At 36.1% G+C, this 26,266-nt stretch overlaps 1 protein-coding gene across 4 annotated transcripts; it reads right to left on the bottom strand.

The window, feature by feature from the left end:
• Positions 1 to 5,341: 5,341 nt before the first annotated feature.
• On the bottom strand, positions 5,342 to 26,206 carry kif20bb (kinesin family member 20Bb). 4 transcript variants are annotated; one of them, XM_051914994.1, is made up of 31 exons: positions 26,113 to 26,206; positions 25,770 to 25,882; positions 25,581 to 25,670; positions 25,192 to 25,311; positions 24,591 to 24,729; positions 24,300 to 24,484; positions 24,135 to 24,192; positions 23,849 to 24,046; positions 22,827 to 22,938; positions 22,654 to 22,725; positions 22,427 to 22,576; positions 22,167 to 22,329; positions 21,786 to 22,043; positions 21,549 to 21,685; positions 21,116 to 21,245; positions 19,045 to 19,249; positions 18,911 to 18,972; positions 18,680 to 18,799; positions 14,572 to 15,629; positions 14,223 to 14,361; positions 14,009 to 14,131; positions 13,859 to 13,919; positions 13,631 to 13,753; positions 10,780 to 10,883; positions 10,583 to 10,702; positions 9,434 to 9,577; positions 9,130 to 9,315; positions 8,442 to 8,516; positions 8,209 to 8,347; positions 7,967 to 8,103; positions 5,342 to 5,694 (listed from the first exon to the last, which is right to left on the bottom strand). In XM_051914994.1, the coding sequence occupies exons 2-31, from the start codon at positions 25,869 to 25,871 to the stop codon at positions 5,608 to 5,610; spliced, it is 4,797 nt and encodes a 1,598-aa protein (XP_051770954.1). In that variant the 5' UTR covers positions 25,872 to 25,882; positions 26,113 to 26,206; the 3' UTR covers positions 5,342 to 5,607. The 4 variants fall into 4 exon arrangements, with proteins under 4 accessions (XP_051770954.1, XP_051770955.1, XP_051770956.1 ...); XM_051914995.1 differs by having other exon boundaries at positions 9,130 to 9,312; XM_051914996.1 differs by having other exon boundaries at positions 10,583 to 10,699.
• Between the last annotated feature and the right edge of the window lie 60 nt (positions 26,207 to 26,266).

Below are 26,266 nucleotides of genomic sequence, written 5' to 3'. Positions count from 1 at the left end.
TCCGCCGAGACACATACCATGAAGAGAACAGACGTCATTTCAAGGGAGAGGGGAGGTTAAAGTTTTTGTAAGTAATGATGTGCACAGATAAATCATGTACAGTATAATAAACACCTCAACATTCTGTAAAAAAATAAGAATTGTCAATTTTCATTTCATGGTGACCTTAAATCTCTTTCACTAAGTGCCACTCATATATGCTATTCCAGAATGACTTTCGGCCTGTGTTGTTTGGTGCTCTGGTTTTGGCTTCTAGTGAAAATACAAGCTAGCTGGGCAGAAATGTAATTTAACCTGTTAGCTGAAGTACCGCTAGCGGGAAACTTGATATGCTTTTTATTGACTTTTTGCCTATCACATATTTTAGAAATCATCATAAATTACTAATGTATTGCAAGCATTTAAGCTTGGATAGTGCATTTTCACGTCTATGCTCAAATAGGGGGTTGACAGTTAACAGGTTAATTATCAATAAACTTATTAAGGAAGTAAAATATTAATGGATTGTTTATGGAACTGTATAAAAGCAATATCACATACTAATTATATTCAGTTAAACACACTTGCTTGTATACTATTGCTGTGGCTTGTGCGAAAATAAATAGTACTATACATCGAATATTCTGTTTCATTTAAAAAGCAGTTTGCCACAGAAATGAGTTGCTTGTTTTGCTGAGGGATCTTGCGGTAATTGATAAGTGAAGTTGTTGAGCTGGTGCAGTGACCCATCCGATAAAGAGAGTAATGAAGCTCAATATGGCACTCCTGACAAGATTCAGAAGGAGGCTGGGAGTAGTATGGGATTTTCACTCTGAAACAAATGAAGTAGAAAATGAAAGCTGACATGCTAGCACAGATTTCAATATTTAATGGCACTTTTCATAAGTCATTTCGCCTGCTGCTGTCTCTAAAATTGGGCATCCTGACAGTGTTTACATTAGGGCACCAAAGTGCCTTGTACATGAAAGCACTGTGAGGCCACTATATTGTTAACTCCTGTCAGACTTACAGATGTAGATGAGCTTTTATTTATTGAAATAATAAACACATGTTTTCCCCTAATATTTATCACCCACAGACAACCAAAAACATCACACAATACCCAGTGTTGACTGAAATGATCATCATCTTTGGCAGAAATCCCCAGCAGTTACAAGGAAATTCATACTGATTTTATTTCATTAAAATGAAATAAAATTAGGTTAGACTAGATTTAAATGAGCCAGCGACCACTAAATTTATCCCTCAACCTTCAAATGACCATATTAGCAAACAGCACCATGCAGCGTTGTCCTTTCTCTGTTCAGTGGTATGGACAACAAATGGTCAAAAACATAAGCACTTTCCATTAACGGACCACTTGCTGCCTAGAGAGTGAGCTGATGAACTGCCACGACAGAGTGAAGATGTCAATCAATTTATCACACTGTGGCAGGGGCAGGGACCAAAGCAAATTCCACTTCAGGCTGGCCAATTATAATCCACTTTTCATGTTTGATGGTGTTAAATTTAATATTACACCACAGAGCATTGCAATCGCATTTACACATATTAAAACTCACAATGCACTGTAACTATAGTCGGCATGAACTATTTTCTGTGTTATAGATCTTATTGTGAACTATTCATCTGTGCATGTTTTGACCTCGTAATAAGGCGACTAGATTTATGAAATGGAAACCATTGACATTTCCTAGTTCAGTGGTCAAAATATCATTGAAGTCTCACCATTATCTATGAATTAAAACAAACAAACAAACAAAAAAACAAAACAACAACAAAAAAAAACAGGGACAATACATTTTTGTATGTTTTTATTTTTTAATTGCTGTGTGTAAATAAATTTAACAAATATTTTAACATTTTTCCAATTGCATTTATTGTGAGTTTTGTAGTACTGTATACTATACACAGTAATTAAAACTTTTTAACTTTTTTTGAAATGTTATTTTATGTTTGTGCTTTTGGAATCTTTACTATTCTTATAGGTTTATTTTGCATTCTATGCTCATTTTGAGCACAAAGTATGTGATTTCTGCAAATGTAATTGTTGCAAGTGTAATTGTTTACTTAATTATTCTTATCAGGGTGTACTTTCACCGACGTGGGTGTGTGGGAATTACTGCATTGTGATGGTGAGGACATTTAAAATTGTGTGCAAAACAATGACTCGCAACCTGCTCAGGCCCTGTTATAGTAAATACATACAAACAGAATTGATTTAATTTAACATGAATAGTATGCGACTGCTTGAAACCGATAACGGTGTCTCTTTTGATAAATAGTAGTGCTCTGCTCTCGTTCAGGTTAAAGGTGCAATAGATGAACATTTTTTGTTAAATTAAATAATACGATGTCCTACTTGCCTGTCAGCGTATGTTTTTACATACCCTCATGCACCCTGTTCACGGCTCTCGCAGACATCAAACCTCATCAGCGCGTTTTATGCATGAAGCACCGCAAACAAACAGCAGCCACCTTTTACAGTTCCTACTGAATCAAAACAATGAGCTTATGCTGCGTTCAACCTGTGACGTTCTAACCAGAGCTGTTCACGTCCTCAGACTCCAAATTATGTGTTTCCATGTCAACAGTATCAACACCGAAATGAATCTGCAGCAGTCAGGTACTCTAATTTGTTTACATTCATTATTATTGTAATGTTATGTGGTTTGAGACATGAGATAGCCTAAGTTTAACGCCATCTCTTGTGATGCTTTGTCGAGAGCAGCTGTGTGTGTGCGTTCAGTGTTTTGGAGGAGGCGTGGCTTTGGACAGCGATTTGCAGGGAGTGTGGGATTGCATGCTTTCAATGCTAGCAGGCTAATGTTAGCATTTCCCAGATCACCTACTGCACCTTTAGGTTTTCATAAAGTAGCGCACGCAACAAAATAATCAATGTGGCTTGCTGCCCCCTCTGTTGGTTAATATAATTACTACACGATTGCTCTTGTGAGAGAAGACTTTGCTGGTTGGACTTTTTGCAAGGTATTTGTGATCGTGATATAAAAAAAGAGACATTTACGGGGACAGGGCACCAAAAACCGGGAATGTCCCCTGAAAATGGGGGCGTCTGGTCAACCTACCACGTAAAGTTAAATCAAAATGTCATAACTGAACCATCCAATGAAAACGACAAACTTCTCTCTGCAGGCAGGACTTCTCCAATCATTTAAAGAGTTAGTTCACCCAAAAATGAAAATTATCCCATGATTTACTCACCCTCGAGGCATCCTAAGTGTATATGACTATCTTCTTTCAGACGAACACAATCGGAGATATATTTAAAAATATCCTTAGTCCTCCAAGCTTTATAATTGTTGTGAATGGGGGGGCCACATTTTGAAGCAAAAAAAAAAAAAAATGCATCCATCCATAATAAATGTAATCCATACAGCTTTCAGGGAGGTTAAAAAAGGCTTCTGAAGCGAAGCGATGGGTTTTTGTAAGAAAAATCCATATTTAAAACTTTATTAACTATAATAACTAGCTATCGGCAGACGGCCGTATGCATCGATTTGTGGTGGAAGAGTATCCTCTGACCTGACGCATAATGTAATGATGAACACGGAAGTGCAGAGGATAGAGCAAAACAAAACACCAGTCATGAATTAGAAGTCTAAAACAATAATTTTTAAAGGGAATATAAGGGGCTTCAGATTGTTGCCCAGCCCTATTTGTTGACAATTCTTTTTTTTATGGAATATTGCAGTATTTATTATAAATGTACACTTTATACTTGTATAATTTGTAATCTTTAATCAAAATAACTTCCTTACGCTCTCTTGCAGCGACAACCCTTATCTGATGACGTGCTTATCAGCATGAGGGCGGGACAACCTGTCACTCACATGAAATCACAGCAATAGTAAACCACAATGATTCACCGATACAGAGGTGTAAAGAGTACCTGAAAAGCATTCTTGAGTAAAAGTACAGATACCTTACAGTGAAAATGACTCCATTACAAGTTACAAGTCACCAATTCCAAGACGACTTGACTAAATCTTAGAATATCTGATTTTAACAGTATTTAAGTATTTTTTTGTACTATTTTACTCAATACCTAAAAACATGCCCGTGAAAATAAGAAATAGTTGATTTGTAAGATGAGAAATCACATTTTCAAAATAGTCAAAATAAAACTGAACACCTCAAAATTTCAATAAATCAAGGTCAACACAACAGCCTCTTAAATATCTACAAAGTCTCAAGTCTCAGTTAAGCTCAAGTGCACAAAAAGGCCATAAGTAAAATCCTTCAAAAAGGTCTCTTCAATACAGTGGATAAATAAAATGTTATGTAAAATTAACTAGTCAAGGTCTACTTGCACTTGCTACTGTACATGCTGGTTTCAGCCTCATCACCAACTGCATGTCTTCAACTAATAAATCAACACCCACAATTCAGCAACTACCTGCTAGTGTACTCACATTCACGTAAAATAACTTTGTTGACAAGTTTGGGTGAGTAAAGGCAAAACGCACAAGATATAGTACCTTCAATGCCATTAAATGGCAATATCTTCTTTATAGCACAAATAAACTGCTGCAGAAAAAGTAAGGTGCCATGCAAAATGTAATGTGCAATTGCATTACTCATCACAAATATATTGGAGTACAGAGTACATATACTTGTTCAAAAATGTAGTCAAGAGAGTAAAAGTTGCTAATATCTTTGATACTCAGTAGAACTGCAAAGTAGCCAAAAAGATACTCAAGTACAGTAACTAATTACATTTACTCAAATACTTTACACTGCACTGATCCAATCAATTCCTGATGGACAAAATCAAGTCCTTTTTTTGTTTTGCTTGAGAAGCTGTTTCACTCAATAGGGAAGAAAAGACTATTGCAAATTCCGTTTCATGTTGACTTTAAGCAAAATGTTATCATTAAGGACAGCACACTTTTATAACCCAATGCCATGAAGCAACTTGAAATTTACCAGTGATGACGTGCAAGCACACAACCACAAAAAGGTTTGTTTTCAATGTCACATTAATTTCACCTCAGAAAGTGAAAAGTATATTAGTGCAGGTGTGACCTGTGTTAGTGTAAAGTGCAGAGATCACAAAGTGCAGATAAAATGTATTACTTACTCTTCTCTGATGACAGCCACACTCCCTTTACTGACAGTGGAAATAAATGAGTATCATACAACAAGTTGACCCCAAACATTCATCTGGAACATTCTCTTCATCCCCATTCACCTTGCTTGTTTGGAACTGTTTTCCTCATAGGAGCTTTTTTAAAGGATATGAAGTGAAGGGACAATAATGCTTTAAGCTTTTAGTACTAATATATCTCTCTTAAGCATAAGAAATGCAACCCAAACGATGTCTGCTTTTAGGCATTTTTTTTAATGAACAGCATTTTGTTTGTCATGTTTTGTCCAATAACCACAGGAAATCAAAGGCTAAATTTAAAAAGAAAACTTTTTTAGAAAACATTTTTAAATGTTGTGAGCTACACACATAAAATATTTACAAACATTTCCAGTGTTAATAAAACAAATATGAATTGTTCAACAACATTAAACAAGCAAAATATGACAATTTAGAAAAAAAGTAATGCAAAATAACTTAAATTACACGTGGCCATCAAATTAACATCTCTTGGCAGTTCTTGTTCTGAGTTTTCTCTTGATTATGAGATGATCGCTCTCTTTATCATCTTCACTGCTTCCAATGACCTGTAAAATGATTTCATGGATTTAATACACATTCACCTGGCAGCCTTGCTGCAGTTTTAATGCCTTTAAAAACCTTTTAAGACCTGAACAAATAAATGGAATACTGTACCTCCATACCACAACAAACACATCTCAAACAACAAGGTATCAGATTTCTTTTCTTTTACTTTTAAACATTCAACAAAGCCTTAGAACTTACTGCTTTAAATACTCGTTTTAATACTAGAAGTTTAAAATAATCAAACTAAATGTCAAATATGGAAGAATAATATTTAATTATAAATATAATTAGGGCTGCACAATAATGGTTAAACTGATAATCACGATTATTTTGCTCAAAATTATAATCACGATTATTCTATCAAAAAGGGTAATGTAGTTACGGCCATTTTACACATTCTTTACCAACCTACACTTCACCCAAAAGGCCTGTAGGTGGCACACGACTTCATTTAACCAACTATGATAACTTCGTTAGATGGTAAATCAATACAAAATGCATGGTTTTGGTGAGAGCGCTTTGTAATCTGTATTCACATTAGATTTTTAAAGCAACACAATTTGTTTGCAAATGAGACAAACCACAGATTCAGATTGCCCTGCGAATTCATAAAGCAAAGAATGATGCTCTGATATAGCCTATATAAAAAATGTCCCTGGCTAGGGACATTCTAATGCTTAATGTGAAAAATGCTTAACGTGGCTTAATGTATTAAGACAGTGATTTTAAAAGACCAAACTCCGTAAACATAATAAACCATACTGTACAGCAAAGCAGATGAGTCTAGAATATGAACCCAACGCGTTTAATTACGTTAAGTGTTTTCCTCCCATAGAAAACCGTTAAAGAAAAAGCTTAGCGTCACTTAATGTAGCCTACTCAGTGATATTAAAAGATCAAATTCTGCACAAACCAGTGTTTCTGTATAGTATGCTTTATTAGTATAGTGTTTACTAAGTTTGGTCTTTTATTGTCACTGTCTTAGTAGGCTTACATTAAGCCATGTTAAGTGTTTTCTTTATGGGAGGAAAATGCTTAATTAAACGTGTTGCGTTCATATTCTGGGCTCATCTGCTTTTCTGTACATAGTGTGCTTTATTAGTATGGTGTTCAGTTTGGTTTGTTAATAACACTGTCTTAGTAAATTAAGCCACGTTAAGCTTTTTCACGTTAAGCATTTTCATGTTAAGCATTTTAGAACGTTCCAGTGGCAACATGATTTTCAACTGAAAACTGGTAAAACCTTTAGGAACTTCAAAAGATAAAACGGCGAAACTCCTAATATTATTTCCAATAATTCCAAATTATGTTCATTTTGCCGAGTGAACTGTCACATAGGTTGCAAAAGTGCATTCTGCAAACAGTAAGGTGGAGATCCGTGTTGCATTTGTTGAAATTCATTGCTGAAGGTTTGATCATGGCAGATTTAGTCACATAAACAGTACAAGTGGCTTGTGAAGAAACAAAGACTGGCTGTATGACACTTTCATTGAAGCAGAATTTCGCTGTGGAGATCGCTAAACTCCAGCGCACGTTTGTTTTCAGATCATCAGCGCTTCTTCCGCATTTAGAGGGAGCACGTGCACAGAGTTGCCAGATTGCACAGATTAAGTAAAACACCGGGAAGAAAGAATATCCTTTTTAAGGGAAAAGCTCTATTTGGGGGATTTAATCTCTTTGCATCTGGCAACCACAACATATCCCAAAGAAAAAACACGTTTTCAGGATAAATAACGAGCGGGCCAATATCGTGACGATTATTTGTTACCAATCGAGAGAAGCAGATATCGTTATCGTGATTAAACTATGATTAATCGTGCAGCCCTAAATGTTAAGATTAATGATATTAAAAATTTAATGTGGTGCAATGGAGTTTTTTTTTTTTTTTTGAAAGCATAATTTTAATGCGGTAATGTTAGTGTTTCAATATACTGTGAAACTTTTCACCAAGTACCAAGTACGTACCTTTTTAATGTTTAATACATCTAGTGCCCATTAGTTCAGAGTAGGTTGAATAAAGGTTGATTGGGACACTTTTTCCAATTCATCTCGATGGCGAATAGTGTCCCAATCACCCTGAATTCACCCTATATTAACATTGAAAAGCTTTAAAAACAAATAGACTATCAACCTTTTTTGTCTCTTGGGGGCTTAAATAAAATGTTACACAGTTGTTGTAACATTACCGCTAACATAAGGAATGTTTCTCATTCATTCCTACATGCATTTGATTCATTCTTCCATGACTTCTGCAAAAGAAACGCTACTTACAGGATGAGAGGGGATGTCCAGCGGGGAGGAAACCTGAGTCTTAAAGAGCTTTCGTTTGGATCTCTTGGGTTTGTTGTTTACAGAAGCATTTGGCAGTTCAGGGGATTTCACATTCACCATGCTCATGATTTTCTTGGCTGAAGAGGAAGTTAAAGGTTTGGTCATGCTGAGATACAGTATGAAACACTGAGAGCTCCAATCGATACCATTGACTGAGTGTAAAATTAAGAGCCAGAGCTGACCTTTGCTCCCAAAGAGGGTTGGAGAGCTCTGGATGAAGTCACCAATCTTCTGGAGGGCTCCGTCTTTTTTACCTTTCAGGCTGGCAGGAGAGTCTTTCTGCTTTAATTGACTCACCTTTTTTCCTTGCACTGTGGGAGTCTGGTAAGGTTCAAAAATATTATCAAATAAACATTTACAGAGACAGATGTAAGATGTCACAGGTATACCATATTAATACACAGAAAAAAGTCACCTCAACAAACTGCAAGTTTTCCTTGTTGTTCACCTTCAGCCGTCGGTTTTTCCGATTTTCTGACTCCACTGAGTTCTAGAACAACAACAAACACACACAATACAAGTTATATGATTTTGTGTTGTATTACATGTGAGGATGTCAAAATTAATGTGTTAGCGCATGCGATTAATTCAAGTTGTTTAATTAATGTTATTAAATTTGATAAGGATGTGATATCTAAAAATAGACTGGAATTTTATCGCAATAGCTGCAACACAAAGACCCTCTTCGCAGTTAATTTATTTATAAATCCACCCTTTTAACAAAAGTAAACTCATTTGCATTTTGTTTAATTGTGAAACATAATTATCATTAAATTACTGAATGTGTCAACTATGAAAAAAATCATTTTAAAATATAAATGAATATATAGTTAAGAAACTATTGCAGGAGTAGTTAAGGGCTCTAACCAGTGAATAACCATGATTTTTTTCCCAGTCATTTGTAATAAAAATCATTTTATTGAGATCACACTCATAAAAGATACATTTTAACCTAAGAAATACTTTAGAACTGAGCGTAACTAAAAATGTATATAGACTATAGAAATTTACATGACTTTTCCTGATGTGAAAATGACTTAAAAATCCCTGACATTTCCAGGATCGTGGGAACCTAGATTGTTTAGGAAATGTTATCTGTATACCTGCATCTCTGGGCTCTTTCTCTTTCTGGCTGTACGTCGGAGTTTGATCGTGACAGATTCTTCTTCTCCCGGTTTCCTGACATTAATTCGGTCAGGTTTAAGTGGTGTAAAGCTGATTTCTAGCTCAGGTTTGGGGAAGCGCTCATCTCTGAGGCTCTTTGTGGAAAGGACAGAGGAGTCCACCTGCTTTGAGTGATCACCAACACATATTATATATGCACAGTAACCAATTATCATACAGACCAGAACTATGCCCATCTCTGCATGTGCTGCATGCATTTTGCATTAATATCACTTTACTGACCTCTTGTGTTGGACTAAATGAATCGCCTTCATTTTTTGTCTTCACGTTTGAAGTCTGTTTGGGACTGTCAACTTTCTGGGTAGCAGAAGCAGGTAATTTAACAATGGTATCCTGCTTTTCAGCCAGCTGCTGCTTTAACATTTCCTGTAATTAGTATTCAGGGAAGCAAGGAAGAGAAAAATATTATTTTATTAAAATGTTTTAATATCATATTATAGCACTAACACAAAACATTGTTGCTGATTTGAAGTATTTTAAAATATTCAAAAAATTCCACATCTTAACTAGTGATAGGCTGTTATATTGGTCAGAATGATCAATGAGGCAGCATTTGGTCATTTTTAAATTATTAGGCTTTGGACTTTGGTCAATAACATTCATCAGCAGGCCAAAATCCAAATCCAAAATCAGATTAGTGTAATTTTACTATTATTTGGTGAATTTGAGCAAATATTTGGATTCTGAAAGAAGAGTTCATTTAACTAATTAATCAATTACTGTACCGACCAACATTCTCTCTAGGTAGCGTTATCAACCATAAAAAAAAAAAAAAATTATAGTCATCCAACAAACAACTATTGATAGTTGTAACCAGTAATATACTAAAGAAGGTGCATCATCAAAATGAATGCTGTTTAAAGCACTGCCCCTTACAGTGATACACATTGAGATGGACATCACTGGGCTTGCACCATATCTTACGCTGTTTTTAAGATGTCTTTTCGAGTTAAAAATAGCCTAACATATTTTAAAAAAGCACCCAAGACCTCTGCATTCTGCTCTACTTCATCATGCCTTTGCTAAAAAACATATTTTATGAACAAAAGTACACTTAATTTCATGATCCTGATGATCCTGTCCTCAGTTGATTTATACAGGGCTTAGGTAAGACTGATTAGTGAATTAGTCGTTTAAGAAACTGAAAAAATTAAGAGTTTTGCGCATTCCATTTTTCTGCTGTGATATTACTGTCGTGCTGGAGTCCTGTCATTCCTCCTGTTGGCAGGTCACTCGAACCACAGAAGTGATATTAACTCAGAAACCTGCTGTGTAAATAAATTACTATTCTGAGCTAAATCCTGCCCTCAAGCCTGTGAAAAAGAAAATAACGAGGCAGGGTGAGAGAGATGGAAATGCTGATCCTATTACCAGCTCCAGCTGCAGCCTGTCCTGTTGGTCGCCTTCTAGTTGCCTTGCTGCCTGGGCCGCTCTCTCTTCTTCCCCCATGGCTGCTCCATCCAGCCCCTTTCCCTGCTCCTCATTAGGCTGCTGAAACATCAAAAGAAATTATTCTACTGCTGCCAAAAAGGAAAAGTCGGAGAGATTAAAGACTTCCAGGTTCTTACCTTTGTGCTTTCTGCAGGTCTGCAGGCTCTCTGTTCCTCTTGCTGGGGTTTATCAGAGAAACCAACACTTGGTTTCTGATACATCTCCTGCAGTTTTGCAAGATCTGAGAAGAAAAAAGAGATGTTTGTGGTGTTAAGGTTACGTTACAGGTGAGACATTGTTAAAGTGTAACTGAACTAGTGTTACCATGAAACCAGAATTTCAGTAGATGATACCAATACCATGGAATTTTCACAATTCTCAATGCCAAATGCAATCCATTCTTCAATATCATATTATGCTCCAGAAATCATTCTAATATGTTGATTTGGAGCTCAAGAAACATTTATTACTATTTTTTCCTATTATTCTTATTATTATCAAGGTGTACTGCTTAAGATTTATTTGACATTTTTTTCAGGATTCTGAGGAGTAGAAAGAAAACAGAAAATTAAAAAGTCAATATTGCTTATTAATTAATATTAACATATTTTATTATTACAACTATAAATGCATACTGCTAATACTGAAGAAAGACTAAAAATGTTTTTCAATTGATTTGGTACTAAATAGTGCTGTCAATCGATTAAAAAAATTAACTAATTAATCACACATTTTTTCTGTAATTATTCGTGATTAAAAACATTGGGGTTTTTAATATTTTTTTTTATTCTAATAATTTCGCAATTAAAGACAGTATATTTTAAATATCTGTTTAATGGCATCTTTTTATGAATGAAGGCAAGTATCACTGATATTAATACTGGTACTGATGTCTCTTTGAAATTGATTTTTAAAAACATTAATTATAGACATTCAACATTACAGTATAACTGAAAGCTATCAATTTCAACATTTATTAGGCTTTTAAAAAATAACAACTTTTAATTTAAGTGAACTTAAAACAATTTTCACATAAACCCATTATAATAAATGTCATATTTACCTGTGGCCTTCCTACCTGTTTAACAGTACACAGAAATTGAATAAAGTTATCAAACACCTTTACAGTGTTCACTGCATAAATTATAAATTAAATATAAATTAATCCTTATTAAAGCTACAATTTTCTTTGTTACCTTTGTTCTTTGATTAACATTAATTACAGACATCACAGCAATTGGTTTATTTGGCTGCTGTGACTTTAAGACCTGCCGCTGACTTTATTCAACAATATCTAGTGATGGGCGATTTCAAAACACTGCTTCATGAAGCTTCGAAGCTTTACAAATCTTCTGTTTCGAATCAGTTTTTCGGTGCGTGTATCAAACTGCCAAAGTCACATGAACCATTGAAATTTCGAAATGTTTCGAAACACTTATGACGTAACGAAGCCTCATTTACTGAAATCACGTGACTTTGGCAGTTTGATACATGCTCCAAACCTCTGATTCGAAATCACTAGGTATCGCCCATCACTAGATATTGTTGAATAAAGTCGTTATTTTAGGGTTTTTTGGCGCACAAAAAGTATTCTCGTTGCTTCATAACATTAAGGTTGAACCACTGTAGTCACATGAACTGTTTTAAATATGTCTTTAGTACCTTTCTGGGCATTTGAAAGTGTTAATTATCTTGCTGTCAATGGAGGCCTCACTGAGCCAGCGGATTTTTTCAAAAATATCTTAATTCCAAAGATGAACAAAGGTCTTATGGGTGTGGAATGACATAAGGGTGAGTAATTTTTGGGTGAACTAACCCTTTAACTACTATGTGCTAACATTTGAATGAATCATTTGATACAATGCACTTGTTGTGTACATACAAGGTTTTACATTGTACTTGTATTTTTAAAAATACCTGCATGTAATTACATCTGTAAATAATTTCTTTAATTACATTTATAATTACACTGTTTACCCATCCCTTACATTAGTTCACTTTCAAATGAAAATTAGCCCAAGCTTTACTCATCCTCAAGCCATCCTATGACTTTCTTCTTCATATGTATTCAACGTATGAAGAAAGTGTAAAACTCTTGCAGCTCACAAAGCTTACGCTACATCCTACACCTTCCCTATTCAACTTACAGAAAAAAGTGTAACTGACGCGATGCCAGTTTACACTTTCTTTGTAACTTGAATATGGAAGGCAGTCTGGCGGAAGCTAGATATTTTACTTCACAACTTGTTAAATATGGATTTTTTTTTTTTTGTACACAAACGCATCGCTTTGCTTCGCTTCAGAAGGCCTTTATTAACCCCCCCAAAGCCGTGTGGAGTACACGTTTATGATGGATAGATGTGGATGAAAGCACTTTCTTCAGCTCATACTTGTTGATCCCGTTCACTGACATCATAAAGCTCGGATGCATCAGGATATTTATTAATATTTCTCCAATTGTGTACATCAGAAAGAAGAAAGTCATATACACCTAGGATGGCTTGAGGGTGAGTAAAGCTTGGGCTAATTTTCATTTGAAAGTGAACTAATCCTTTAACCCACCTTTAAACCTACCCATACCACCAAACCTAACCTTACCCGTATCCCACCTCAATAGCAGCAAAAGTGTTTGGCAATACAATATGAACACAATAAGTACATTTTACTTATTTTTTGATGTAAGTACATAGTAATTAAGGCCACCTAATATAAAGTGGGACAAATGGTTTAAAAGCATTTGCATGAATAAGAGTGTGATCACTACCCAAATCATGATGGAAAAAAAAAAAAAATGCAGCGTTAATTGAGTTAAATATTTTTAACAAGCTAAAATGAAAAAATTAATCACGTGTTAACGCGCTAATTTGGACAGCCCTAGTAATGAAATAACAGCAATTTTGAAATCCCTACAATGAATCTTACTGACTTCTCACAGTGTGTTGTCTAGTAGAGATTTATAAGAATTACAATTAGAACAGACTCAGTCACCTTCAGTTATGGATTCATTCTCATTCAGTCTGGCCTCCAGCAATTCCTCCTCATCTGTCTGTGTGTACACTTTATTTAAGTTTACACACGTCTCCTCAATCAGCTTCTGCTCTGCCAACAGATCTAGAAGCAAAATCAATCTTATTAAGGACAAAACGTAAGCCGATTTTGTTAACACCAAACAGTATTGTGGAAAAAGGGTATAAATGAAAAAGACACATAGGTTACCTTGACAGGTTGTTTTGAAAGGCTGTATGTTTTCTTCTTCTATTACATGGTTTGACTGCACCTGTGAGTGAAAGGAAGGGGAATAATCCAGCATCTAAGACTTGATAACATCACAAACTGAACAAAGCTTAGAGAAAGAGCAGCACTCACAGTCTGCAATGGATCAATAGTCTGCTCTGTGCTGCTCAATCTGTGTCCAGCCTGATCCCTCATCTCCTCCGCTTCACATGGTCTCTGCTGAAACATTTTGTTTTTTTCACTCAAGATGAAAATCTGAGTGAATAAACAAAGCACTGTTTAAAAAAAACTTGTTTAAATCACATTAGGCACACTAACAACAGACAAAAGTGGTGATTTTACCAACCTGTTTCTCTAACTGTTCTTTATGCAAATTAGCCTCACATAACTGATCACTGACATCAGATCGCTCATTCTCCACCTGCTGCAACTTGCAACTCATAATCTTGATTTTATCAAGTCCATCGGTCACAAGTTCTCTCGACCTGTAACAAGACCAAAACAAGGTCATTCGGACCAGCTGTTGTTTATTAAACCATTTTTCTCATTTCCATGCTTTACCAACTAGAAATAAATAGAAATGAAAAGAAAGAGTATTCATGCAAGATCTAGTGCATATCAAATAAGACACTCAACAAAACTGAGGACTTACTTTTTGTGTAATCAGAAAGTTTGGATAAGAAATGAGGACTTACTTCAAAAGCTCTTGGGCTTTGATCTCTAGTTCTGCATCTTTATGGGCCAGATCATTCTCCATTGCAGTTATTCTCCTCTTGGCCTCATCTCTTGCCTTAGAGATCTCATTTTCTACAATCGCTCTTACTACATTCAGAACCTCCTCATGTTGGTTCAGTTTGCTCAGCGTTTGCATGAATTTGTCCTGCAGAGTTTTCCAGCAATCATCTCTGGAGTCTTGCTCTTGTTCTTCCTTCCTTCCCTGCTGATGTTTCAGAGCGGTCAGCTCTTCCAGGAGCTCAGAGTTGCTTCTTATTTGGGCCACGACAAACTTTTGAGCTTCATAACGGCTCAGTAGGCTCTGGTATTCCTGTGCCTGGGCATCTCGCTCATATTTAAGCTGAGTGCAGAGCTCTTCCAGCTGGCACACGTTCGCTCTGGTCTGGCTGACCTCCTGCTCCAGGTCACTGATCTGTCTGCTCTTCTCCTGAGATAACTCCACCATCATCTCACATTCAGCTTCGTTTTTGTCATGTGAGAGCTGGCGGGCACTGAGTTCTTGACGCAAATGATCTGCCTCAATCATTAAGGATTCAATGGTTTTGGACTGACTGCAAGACTCTGCTTGATGTTGTTTAATCAGAGCTCTGGCTGCATCAAGTTTTTCTGAAAGCTCACTGGCCATCTTTGTCTGAGTGCTCAATTCCATCTGGATAGTTTTGAGCTTTGAGCTCATCTCATTGGCTGCCTGTTGGATTACATGTAACTCATTGGCAAGAGCCTTGTTCTCATTTGTGACTTTGCTGACCTCTGCTCTCTCCATCGCCACAGTGGATTCATGTGCACGAGTCAGCTCTGCCAGTCTATCAGAGAGATCACACACTGTTTTTTCAAGTGAACAGTTCTCAAGGTTAAGTTCATTCAGCCGGTCATCTTTCATTTTCAGTTCTTGCAGAAGCTGTTGAGTTTCTTGACTTGTCATTTCCTCCTCTCTATGTTCAGAGTCTTCATTCAGCAAACACTTGCAGTTGTTTCTGAAATGTAGGATTTCTTCTTTGATATTGTTAATGAAGTCCCTCTGTACATGTGAAAACAAAAGAAAAATCATGGGTCATTACAGTCCAAATGTATAACTTAGTGTATTTTGTATGTATGACCTCATAGAAGTACTTTTCCTTGGAACACAACAGGAGTTGTTTAAAATTTTCTTTTAAATATATTGATAGTTCACAGTGACCATGTCTGTCAAACTCTAAAACACGACAAAAACACCATAAAAGTTCACACAACTACTACTGGATTTCCAGTAGGGTTGGTAATCGAAAAACGATTCCAATTGTAGAATCCGATACTTAAGGTCAGGAATCAGATACTTGTTATAAAATAAAAATTCCGATTCCACTTATTCATTCCTGTGTGCACATTTTAATGAGGTTTTAAACATTTTATTGAGGTTTCTGACATTCAAGTCAAAGAAGACGCAAAAGAGAACTCAATTCAGCATGCGAATACTGAATTGAATTCTCTTTCGCGTCTTCTTGCGCTTGAACGGACAAATACATAAAATTTTCAAAATGTCCCCATGAACACAGTTGGTTATGTCTTAAGTGAACATAAACAGTTGGGAAAGAAAACACATGTGTAACAGTATATTTGATCCATGCATTTGGTCTTGAAGTGACAGCAGCCTAATAAACCTGCTGCTGTCTGTGTCATTACTGTTAATCAAAAAGAACAAAAAAGAAAATCACTCACTGATCTTGACTGAATAACTTTTGTAATTTTATTAAGGATTCATCTATACTTTATTTATAAAAAGAAAACTATGCAGTGTTATTTTACATTTGATTTTAATTTCTGAATTTTGTTCAGTTGTATTTATTAGCGCTATTGCTAATTTGCTTATTTGTATTACTGACTGTATACTTGTCTTTAATAATGTTTGAAATTTGCAAAAAGACAGAATAAATATGTTTGATATCTAAATGTTTGACTTTTTTTTTTTTACCATATTGGAATCGAAACTGGGAATCGATAAGCAGAATCGGAATTGGTGTCGCTAAAATTCAAATGATACCCAAACCCAACCCTAATTTTCAGTGAAAGTTTACTTTTTTAGACACAAAGCTATTGAATGAATTATTGAATACATATTGAATAAACATTTTAAAAACAAGCAATATGAGCTAAGTTTATGTCCTTTTGGATTTTGACAGATACTGGTCACTATAAACTCTTGTTGGTTGAAAAGAAGATACTTAAATTCTCCTTGTGTGTACACAGAAAAAATACCAGCCTACAGGTCTGACACTAAATGAGTAATGATGACAGAGTTTTCATTTTCAGTCAGTCCTATTTGTAGGGCACCACTCTTTCTCAGAGGTTATTTCATGAAGAGAAAGCCTGACTGAACTGGTAAACATGTATAGTTTGGGGTCAGTAAGATTTTTTTCTTATGAAAGAAATTTATATTTTTATTTAGCAAGGATTTCAAATAAAGGACGTGTATAATTGGTAGGGGTGGAAATCTTTAGGCACCTCACAATCTGATCCTGGGAGTCACAATCCGATTCCAAAACGATTCTTGATCCACTTTTTTTCTTATTAATTAGCAATTTTCTTATTGGTAAGAATTATTTTATCTATAATTAATATAGACTTAAATGAAAATATTCTGACAGTGAGACTTAGTAACCACAGGTAGAACAATACATGGCTACTCACTACTACCACTGTCAAATGATATTATATTATGATATGTTCTGTAGGCCTATAAAAACCGCCTAAATGCAGGTAAAAACTATACACTCCTTCACAATGAAATGAATTATATATTCCCCTACCCACCTAATAAATATATTGCAATATAAATGGCTACAACATGGTATTCAATATAAATATTCCACATTTCCACAATCCATGGTAAATTACTACAGTTCATTCATGGTAAATGTTTGTAAGGGTGGTGATTTTGGGATTTTAAAGTCTTCTATCTTCATTCATGGCACGTTTCTCCTGTTTTCCTCATCAGTCTGGTTGGGAATGTTGAGGCTGTTTCATCCGATTTAAAACTAGTTTAATCATCGAGTGTTTTGTGGTTTGTAACCGAGAGGTGTGTGTTGAATTGAAACGTTTCTTACTGGATGTCGCAAAGCTGTTTTATAATGGTGACCGGGAATAAACGCTGCTCCTTTAAGCTTTTGTTCCGTTATCCACTGGGCCGTGCTGCGTAGTTCAAAGTAAACTAGTGATGCCTGAAAACAGCGCTATTTGTTCTGTATTTGTTGTTACTTTCCGAGAAACAACTACAGATGATTCAGTGACAGAGCGGTCCGAACGAATCCAAATCATTTCAGATAGTTATGCAAGCGCGTTTGGCCAATCCACGGAAAAGAAAGAATTGAGACAAAAGAATGATTAATTCACGAATAATTGGTATCGCTGGTTCAGTCGACAGAAATACGGGACACACATAACTGCTAAATTATTCGCACGGAAAACATTTCTCAGGTCAGTCGGACCTTCTGTCAGCGAGTTTCAAATTTATAAAATATAAGCCCATAGCACTCCAAATAACATAAACAATGCCTTCGTAGAGCATTTGTAAGGAAAGTAGGCCTACCGGCCGGCAAGAACACAAGCTGTATGCGCGTTTCTCTCACAGCACACAACCTGTGCAATGATGAAACACGCGAATGTCTGCGCAATGGGCGCGCATGTAATTCTCTCTAACTTTTCCAAACTGTATGAAAGATTATTTTATAGAAGGTTTGAGTAGTGTGTGTATGAGAGGAAATAGAAACAAGCACAATACGGTTGTTTCTGATGGTGCGTGTCCACTGGCACGGAGCGAGTGTATTCAGTTCATTCCTATGGAAGTTGAGCATCTTCAGGCTCGCGAGAGTGAAGCTCAACATCCATATGAATGAATTGAAAACGCTCGCTCTGCTCCGCACCGGTGGATATGCACTGTAAGCACACGCAGCATCATCTCACAACTGTGGTTAAAAATAAGCTCAGAATCGATTCTGAAATACTCAGAATCGATCCAGAATCGTTGAAGAGAGAATCGCGATGCATAAATTTTTTCTCCCACCCCTAATAATTGGTAATGTATAATAAACTTACATCTTTAGTAGTTGCCTCCACATTTTGATCCAAAGCAGTCTGTAATGTAGAGACCATGTCATCTTTCTCCTGGCAGATTAACATGAGTTCCTGACATCTCACTTTCAGGTTTTCATAATTCTAAAAGAGACAAACAAAAATATCAACACACAACAGAAACCATGTAGTACATATAAAAAATCAATTTACAACAACCTCTGATATTTAAAATAAAACTTTGGTTCATATTACCCTATTTGCCTGGAGAAGCTGCTCATTTGATTCCTGTGCCTGAACACACATTGCTTCAAACTCTGAAAAGAGAAATATAATTAGACTTATGTCACAAAACATTGAGTTTTCCCCTTTAAGGCAAATGAATATACCTTTAGTTTTAAGACTGAGAAGTTGTTGGCTTTTGAGAAGCTCCTCTTTCATCTCCTCCAGCTGTGTTCTCAGATGACTGACTGTTCCAGGTGATTCAGGGACATTGGTCAGGCACATGGTTACTGCCTCTGCATCTCCCTTTATCTTAGCTAGATCATCTCGCATAGCTTCAATCATGCTGTCCAAAAGCTCAATCTTAGCCTCCTAGAATGTTCAGAAGAAAAACATTATATTTTCAAATGCCATGTTGTCAGTTTTTAGTCTTTTCTTTCATAAACAGATACATCATTATGTTCAAATGTGTGCCTTGATACAGGTATGGTAGATTACCCACTTTTGCTTTGTTTTTAACCTATAAAATTTGTCTATTTAGTTATATCTACAGTCATAAAATTCTACCATTAGCTATTAAAGGGATAGTTCAACCAAAAATGGTAATGAACGGGCTTCTTTCTGAAGCCCAAAAAAATGCATCCATCCATCATAAATATAATCCATACAGCTCCCGGGGGTTAATAAAGGCCTTCTGAAGCAAAGCAATGGGTTTTTGTAAGAAAAATATCAGGCAGACGGCTGTACTCATCAATTTTGTTCGGATAATGTCTTCCTCTGGCATTCCAAAGAAATTAATACGAGTGGAAAATATTTTCTCCCTTCTACCATGCACTCTCTGATGTCTTAGCAGCAACAATTGCAGCTATGTCACAAAATGGGTTAAGACATGCTTTTTTTGGGCATAAAATAATGGCGCAAATACCAGTAAACTGACGAGCGCAAACATTAATAAATAGCATTGCGTGATTCATTTAAATACTCTCCTCCCATAAATTTTGCATCTGAAAGGGAAACTCCTACAAATGCATATGCAATAAGGTCAGCCGCAAAAACAACTCAGTCCACGCCTTTTCAGTACTAATTTTGCACTGCGTGTCTTTAGTATATCCCAACAGTAGTTTTTTAACGCCAAAAGAGGGTTTGCGTTGACGCAAGCTGCTAGTAAATCTGGCCCTAAATGTTTTTTTCCCCACTATAATAATAACTATAAGAATAACTTTTGCTGCTGAATTATCCAATAACCTCATTTATAATAGTATTTTTGCCATGGATTATGAATATAGCCTTCTCCTACTGTGGCATTTTAAATCTTTGCAAATAAATATCTTCCGAAATTTGTTTTGACAGAGATGATTGGTTGTTTTTTTCCAATTCCTCAGAATTTTTCAATTCCTCAGAAAATGGCCCGAGATGTTTTAAAATCTAATAAAACTGAGATGTTTATAAACCAATTTTGTACAGTGTACAAAACAATTGTCCAGACAAGATAATCACTACAACAATATTATAGTAGTATTAACACTAAAGTCTTCTGATATCATTGTCAATACAATCAAAAACTGAGACGCAAGATGTCAAGTTGCATTTGAATGAAATGAGAGAGCGTGTTGGAGGTGATACAAGAGGCATGGATGTGCGCTGCTATAATGCGTTGCCTTTTGACGATGGTCATATAATTTTATGTTTATGCATTTAAAAAGTACATAGAGCTGCTAATTTCATTTGTTGTTTGTTGATTTTCAAACATAAAACTGTGTTCATAAAAATGTTTTCATTGTGCATATCAGTTCTTCTTGAACATTTTCATCTCATTTTAACAAAACCTCGATAATATTGATAATCGTGATAATTTTGGTCACTATAATTGTGATTTGAAATTTTCATACAGTTCCACATCTAGTTATTTTAGTTTATTAAGTTTTAAAAATTTTGTGTTCATCTGAAAGAAGATAGTCATATACACCTAGGATGGCTTGAGGGTGAGTAAATCATGGGATCATTTTCATTTTTAAGTGAACTATCCCTAAAAACCCATTCCATTAGATCCATCAGGTTTGAAGATTATGGAAAGTTCAGGCCCTGAACCAAAATGATTGAGGCAAACAGCAGAAATGCTGTTATAGCAGCTATAAACACAGGTCAGTGTTTGTAGATTATTTGGTACAGGCTTATAACAGTGGGTGTAAACTGCACTTGTCCTTATTCTTTTATATTATTAGAATCATCTGCATTCACCTTTGCTGCATTCTCGTCAGTGCTAACAGTGGCCATTTCCCCAATAGTTCTGTTCACCAGATTCTTCAGTATCTCCAGCCTCCTTTCTGCTCTTTCCTCAACTATTTCTTTCTCTCTTTGGAGACGTTCACTGAAACATTCAAAAACAGCAACAGAAATTAGTTCATTTTCAATAAAATCAAAGAGAATTTCACTAAAAATGAATTGCACCCATTCACAGTGTTGTGCTGTCTACACTGTCATAGTGCCCTATTCACTAAAAGAATTATGCAATAAAAGAATGGCATAAACATGGCCAAAAAAAAAAAAAACCTCTGCTAAAAACAATTTGCACTGTACAATTCCCCAACTGGCAGGCTCAATCTGAATGCTACATCTGTTAATATACATCATCAGTTCACCACTATGATCAGTAAAATAGAGTTTGACTTACTTGTAGTCTTTTTCCATATTAGAAAACAGCTCCATAAACTCTGTGGTGACTTCTTCACGAATACGAGATTCCATAGTTAATTTTTCAGACTCCTCTTTGGACAGCTTCTCTTTGAGCTCTTCAATTTTCACCTGAAGCTGTGCCGAATATATTATATTAGTATTTTTTATATTGTTTAAAACAACACTGAAAACTATAAACATGCATTCATGAAAACTGAAAAGAAACCTTGAATACCTCACACAGCTCTTGACTTTCCACAGCCTCTAACACAGTGTTGTCCTCCATGCTCTCATCGCCACTCTCTACATCTTCCTCACCAATTTCTTCATCATCTTCATCCTCCTGCACATCCTCTAGACTCATCTCCCAGCCCATGAGTGAGCTTCTCCTGGTCCAATCTTTCTTGTCAGCATTATTGATTATCATAGACACATCTCTGGCAGATCTCTTGAGCACAACGCTAGGAGCTGGTTTAGGGTTGAGGACCACTACCTAAAAGGGAACAAAGTCAAAGCACAAAATAAATAAATAGCAAAGAATCAAAAAATGCCTTTAATCAGTGCTTCTCATAATCTGAAGCTGTCAGTGTAAAAAAGAATAATTGTCCTTGCAGACCTTCTGAGCCACTGCTGAGAACTTAAGGACATTCAGGGTTTCATCGTACATTGAGGCACACTGGTTTATGTTGATAATCATGCAGGCTTTTCCACGACCACAGAAAAAACCCTGCAAATAATGTGTGAGCTTGCTCTCTCTGAAGGGAACGTGCTGATGAAACCTGCACAAAAAGACATATTAGTTCAGTTCCAAGGAAATTTGCATCTAATGCAGCCCATTAAACAAATTAATTGTTTTAAAAGTAGATATTGTCTCACTTGGATTGTGTTTGGTTGAGCCTCAGAGCGTTGATGCATTTTCCCAGAGTTAACAAGGAAGTGTTGATGTTTCCAGCTTCTTTTAAGCGGTCTCCTCGGTTCTGAGTCTTTGCACATCGTTCAGATCCAGCCAAATCACATAATGACAACCTTTAAAAACGAACCAGTTAATGAATAAATTACTGATTCTATGTTAAAGTAACAGTGGAGTGATTGAGGTCACCTACTCGCTTATTGTCTGAACTCGAGGAACACCCACATCTTCAATCCGCAAGATTCGAATGGAAAATATACTGTGGCTATGGAGAAAATGCATATTTTAATTTTAGAACACTTTAAAAAGTAAGACAATAATAATAAGAGTTACATATTAATGCTAAAGTGGTTTAAAATGAAGTACCTTCTGCTTGAGATGTTGTTGAGCTTTGTGGATGAGAAACTTTGATTTTTTCTTCCAATTTTCACAATTTTTAATGCTTCATCTACACTGTTAACTTGAAACCATTTTAGGTCTGGGAAAAAAATATTTAGACAAAATGTATACATAACCATATAACTATAGGTGTACAACCATAAAGATGATATCCTGATAAAGAACCTATATTTAATTATTGAAAAACATTGAAATGTAAATATTTATTTAATTATTATTTTAATGATTCATTATTACATTTTCTACACGGAATGAAACAAGTGAACTTTTAGGGGACTTTCACACTGGCAGTTTAGTTCGAAACGGGGCACGGTTCGCATGAAAAATCACTAATGTGAAACCTCTCATGCGAGGGTGCGCACCGGGGTACCGAACCTGAGACTACCTGAAGGAGGTGGTTCTGAGTTTGATTGCATTCAAACTGTGGTGCGGTTCGTGTGAATATGAAAGCAACACGGACTTGGGTGCGCACTTGTTCAGGAAGTAAAGTAACCTGCGCGTGCGTTTTAGCCGATTACAATGTATTTACTTCAATAAAACACATGTAAGTATTGATAGTATTGATGATTTACCTGGATTCGAGCAGGAGTGAGCCTGCAGTGTATTTGCACTTTGCGAGTGCAATCAGAGCAGTAAATGAATGGCAATCAGCTGTCTCCTCAAAATAGTATGCTTGCAAACAGCGGAAAGCCATCTACATGCAACGAGCATACAGTAAACCCAAGTGTTGTTTACTCTGCTGCCCATAATAGCACCAAATTAGTAAAAAAACACAATTTACTGATCCGTGTTTTGTTTTCTATCATGCGCTGTGTACGCTTGTGATGACGTAAGATGAATGCAAACGCACCAGTGTTCGACAGAATCAAGTTGAGTGTGAAGCCAGACCAACGCAGCGGGGAGGGAACCGGGAACCGCGCCCGGGCTCAGACCGCAGCAAACGAGTCCAGTGTAAAAAGCCCCCTTAGTCTTCTAAGTTATTTGGTTACCTTTGACAAAAGCATTGCCTTTAACATCTTGGGCTAGTCGCAAAACACTCCTTCTGTGAGAGCCATTTGAAACAAGATCAAGCAGATCATGGACACTTTCGTTGTAGATTTCACAAAAGGAGACCCACACTGAGTATTTAACATAAGAGGTCTCATCCAAACAGACACTGTCCGCATTCGTGTCACTAGAAGTGGAACCTGGAACAAGAAATCAATGTAAACTGTAAGCTTATATTTACTGACACAAAGGCATAGAGAAAGACATAAAACATTTAATAATGCTTACTTTCAAATGATAAACAACTAGAGCTGGACATGCTGGACAGTGTTTTTTGGGAGTCATTCTGATAAACATCAAGAAACAGCCATTATGTGAGTATTAGTAACATGCTTCTCTGTATTAAAAATGGTGTATAAAAAATGTAACCATATACATATAAAAAAAATGTACATCTTTAAATCTACGAAGAAGGTTTCTCTTATTTGTAGCTTCCTCATCCTGCTGCTCTTTAGTCAGTCTCATAAAGTCGACACATCTGTGAGGTTTGATGTTATTTTGAGAATAAATTCTGCCTTCTATGCTGTTAAAGATCACATTCAATGACCTGGGCAGAATTCCACCATCTGATTCAGGGCCTATAACATAAAGGTAGCATAAATAGACATAAAAATGTGTTAATATACACCTATACATACATTTTATACATTGATACATTACAAACATCTCATTCAACATCATTACCAAGAAAAGTAAACGTCTTCCCAGCATTGGTAACTCCATATGTAAAGATCAAGGAATTCCCTCCCTCCAAGACTTCTTTCACAAGGCTTTTAGTTGTTCCATCAAATATCTGTCTTTGAGTTGTTTTTGGACCGTACACCTAAAAAAATGAATTCAGCATTGTTACAGCAGAAACACTTAAAGAGTTAGTTCACCCAGAAATGAAAATTCTGTCATTAATTAATCACCTTCATGCCGTTCCAAACCCGTAAGACTTTCGTTCATCTTCGGATCACAAATGAAGATCTTTTTAATGAAATCTGAGAGCTTTCTGTCCCTCTATTGACAGTCTACACAACTACCACTTTCAAGCCCCAGAAAAGTATTAAAGACATCATTAAAGTAATCCATGTGACTCCAGTTTAACCTCAATTTTATGAAGCGAAGATCTTCATTTGTGTTCCGAAGATGAACGAAAGTTTTACGGGTTTGGATGGAACGACATGAGGGTAAGTCATTAATGACAGAATTTTTGAGTGAACTAGCGCTTTAATAACATTTTTCAAAGCCTGTTCACAATAAATGATAATGCTAGAGGTGACTGTGGCCGTCCTCCTTATACCTGTGAGAACTGAAATCGTTGTGCCAGCTGTGGGCCGAATCTCTCACTGTGTCTGGCTGTCAGAGATGCTCTAGGTGCCTTAAGAATCACAGTATCTGGAGGCTCGATTGAAATACACTCCTGTTTGTAGAGATTACAATCATAACAAATTACATTAGGGACACTAAAGTGATAGTTCAATAAAAAATGAAAATTCTGTCATCATTTACTCATCCTCATGTTGTTCCAAACCCTGATATATACAGTAAAATTGAATGGTAACTGAGGCTGTAATTCAACCTAACAGTTTTTTGAAGATGGTTATACGGGTATTGGAACAACATGTTGGTTGTGGTGACAGAATTTCTCAAAAATGTTTATAAAATATTAGTTTAAAAATTTTCAGGCACCGGCGATTCTCCTTCTGCTGTCTCTGCAGAAGTGAACGGACGTACACGGAGATAGACCTGCAAATGCTCTTTTTCAAGCAATACGGAGTCCTGTTGGAAATATAAATATGCAAAATAAAAGAATAGTTACACCCTAAAAATCAGATTCAAGTGCTTTAAACATGAGTTATGTCTGGTAATAATAAATACCCTTGATAATTTGGAGAACTCGGAGAAGAGATCTTTCCTGAGGTCTTCAACCGTTATAGATCCAACTCTCTCAGGCTTGTGATTTAAACACGATTCCATCATCTTGAGAAAGCCTATCAAAGTGTGTGACGTTTAGCTAAACATCTTGTTATTATATGATAATAAACATTTAAGTGACTACAAGCAAAAAAAATAAAACAGTAATGACGCAACGACCATTTAACGTGTTACAACGAGCTCATAACTGAGATGTTATCCTATTAAACTAAGAATCGATTTTGAATTACATGTAACAATATTAAAATATTACCTATGTGTTTTCATTATCGCTAATTTCACTTACTTATTATTTTCTTTTGTATATCCCGTTTACATTGCTAACATGCTTCTTTCCTGCCGTCGCGGTTCTCTGTTCAAATCGAACCAATCGGAGAGCTCGCTACAGACGTGGCGCCGCCCCCAAAAGAGGAAATTAAATGAATTGTAGTTTTGGTTGA

The sequence above is a fragment of the Ctenopharyngodon idella genome, chromosome 12 (assembly GCF_019924925.1).
Source record: "Ctenopharyngodon idella isolate HZGC_01 chromosome 12, HZGC01, whole genome shotgun sequence".
NCBI lineage: Eukaryota > Metazoa > Chordata > Actinopteri > Cypriniformes > Xenocyprididae > Ctenopharyngodon > Ctenopharyngodon idella.
Note: the sequence above shows the minus strand (reverse complement) of the source record. Positions and strands in the feature narration are given on the sequence as shown.

What these genes read in the sequence shown, in the direction of transcription:
- kif20bb (XM_051914994.1), bottom strand. Translation starts at nt 25,871, where the DNA reads ATGATGGAATCGTGTTTAAATCACAAGCCTGAGAGAGTTGGATCTATA. An exon ending in CTGACGAGAATGCAGCAAAG is followed by an intron (nt 19,250 to 21,115) that starts GTGAATGCAGAT and finishes TGAACATTCTAG; the next exon opens with GAGGCTAAGATTGAGCTTTT. An exon ending in TGGACATCCCCTCTCATCCT is followed by an intron (nt 5,695 to 7,966) that starts GTAAGTAGCGTT and finishes ATCATTTTACAG; the next exon opens with GTCATTGGAAGCAGTGAAGA.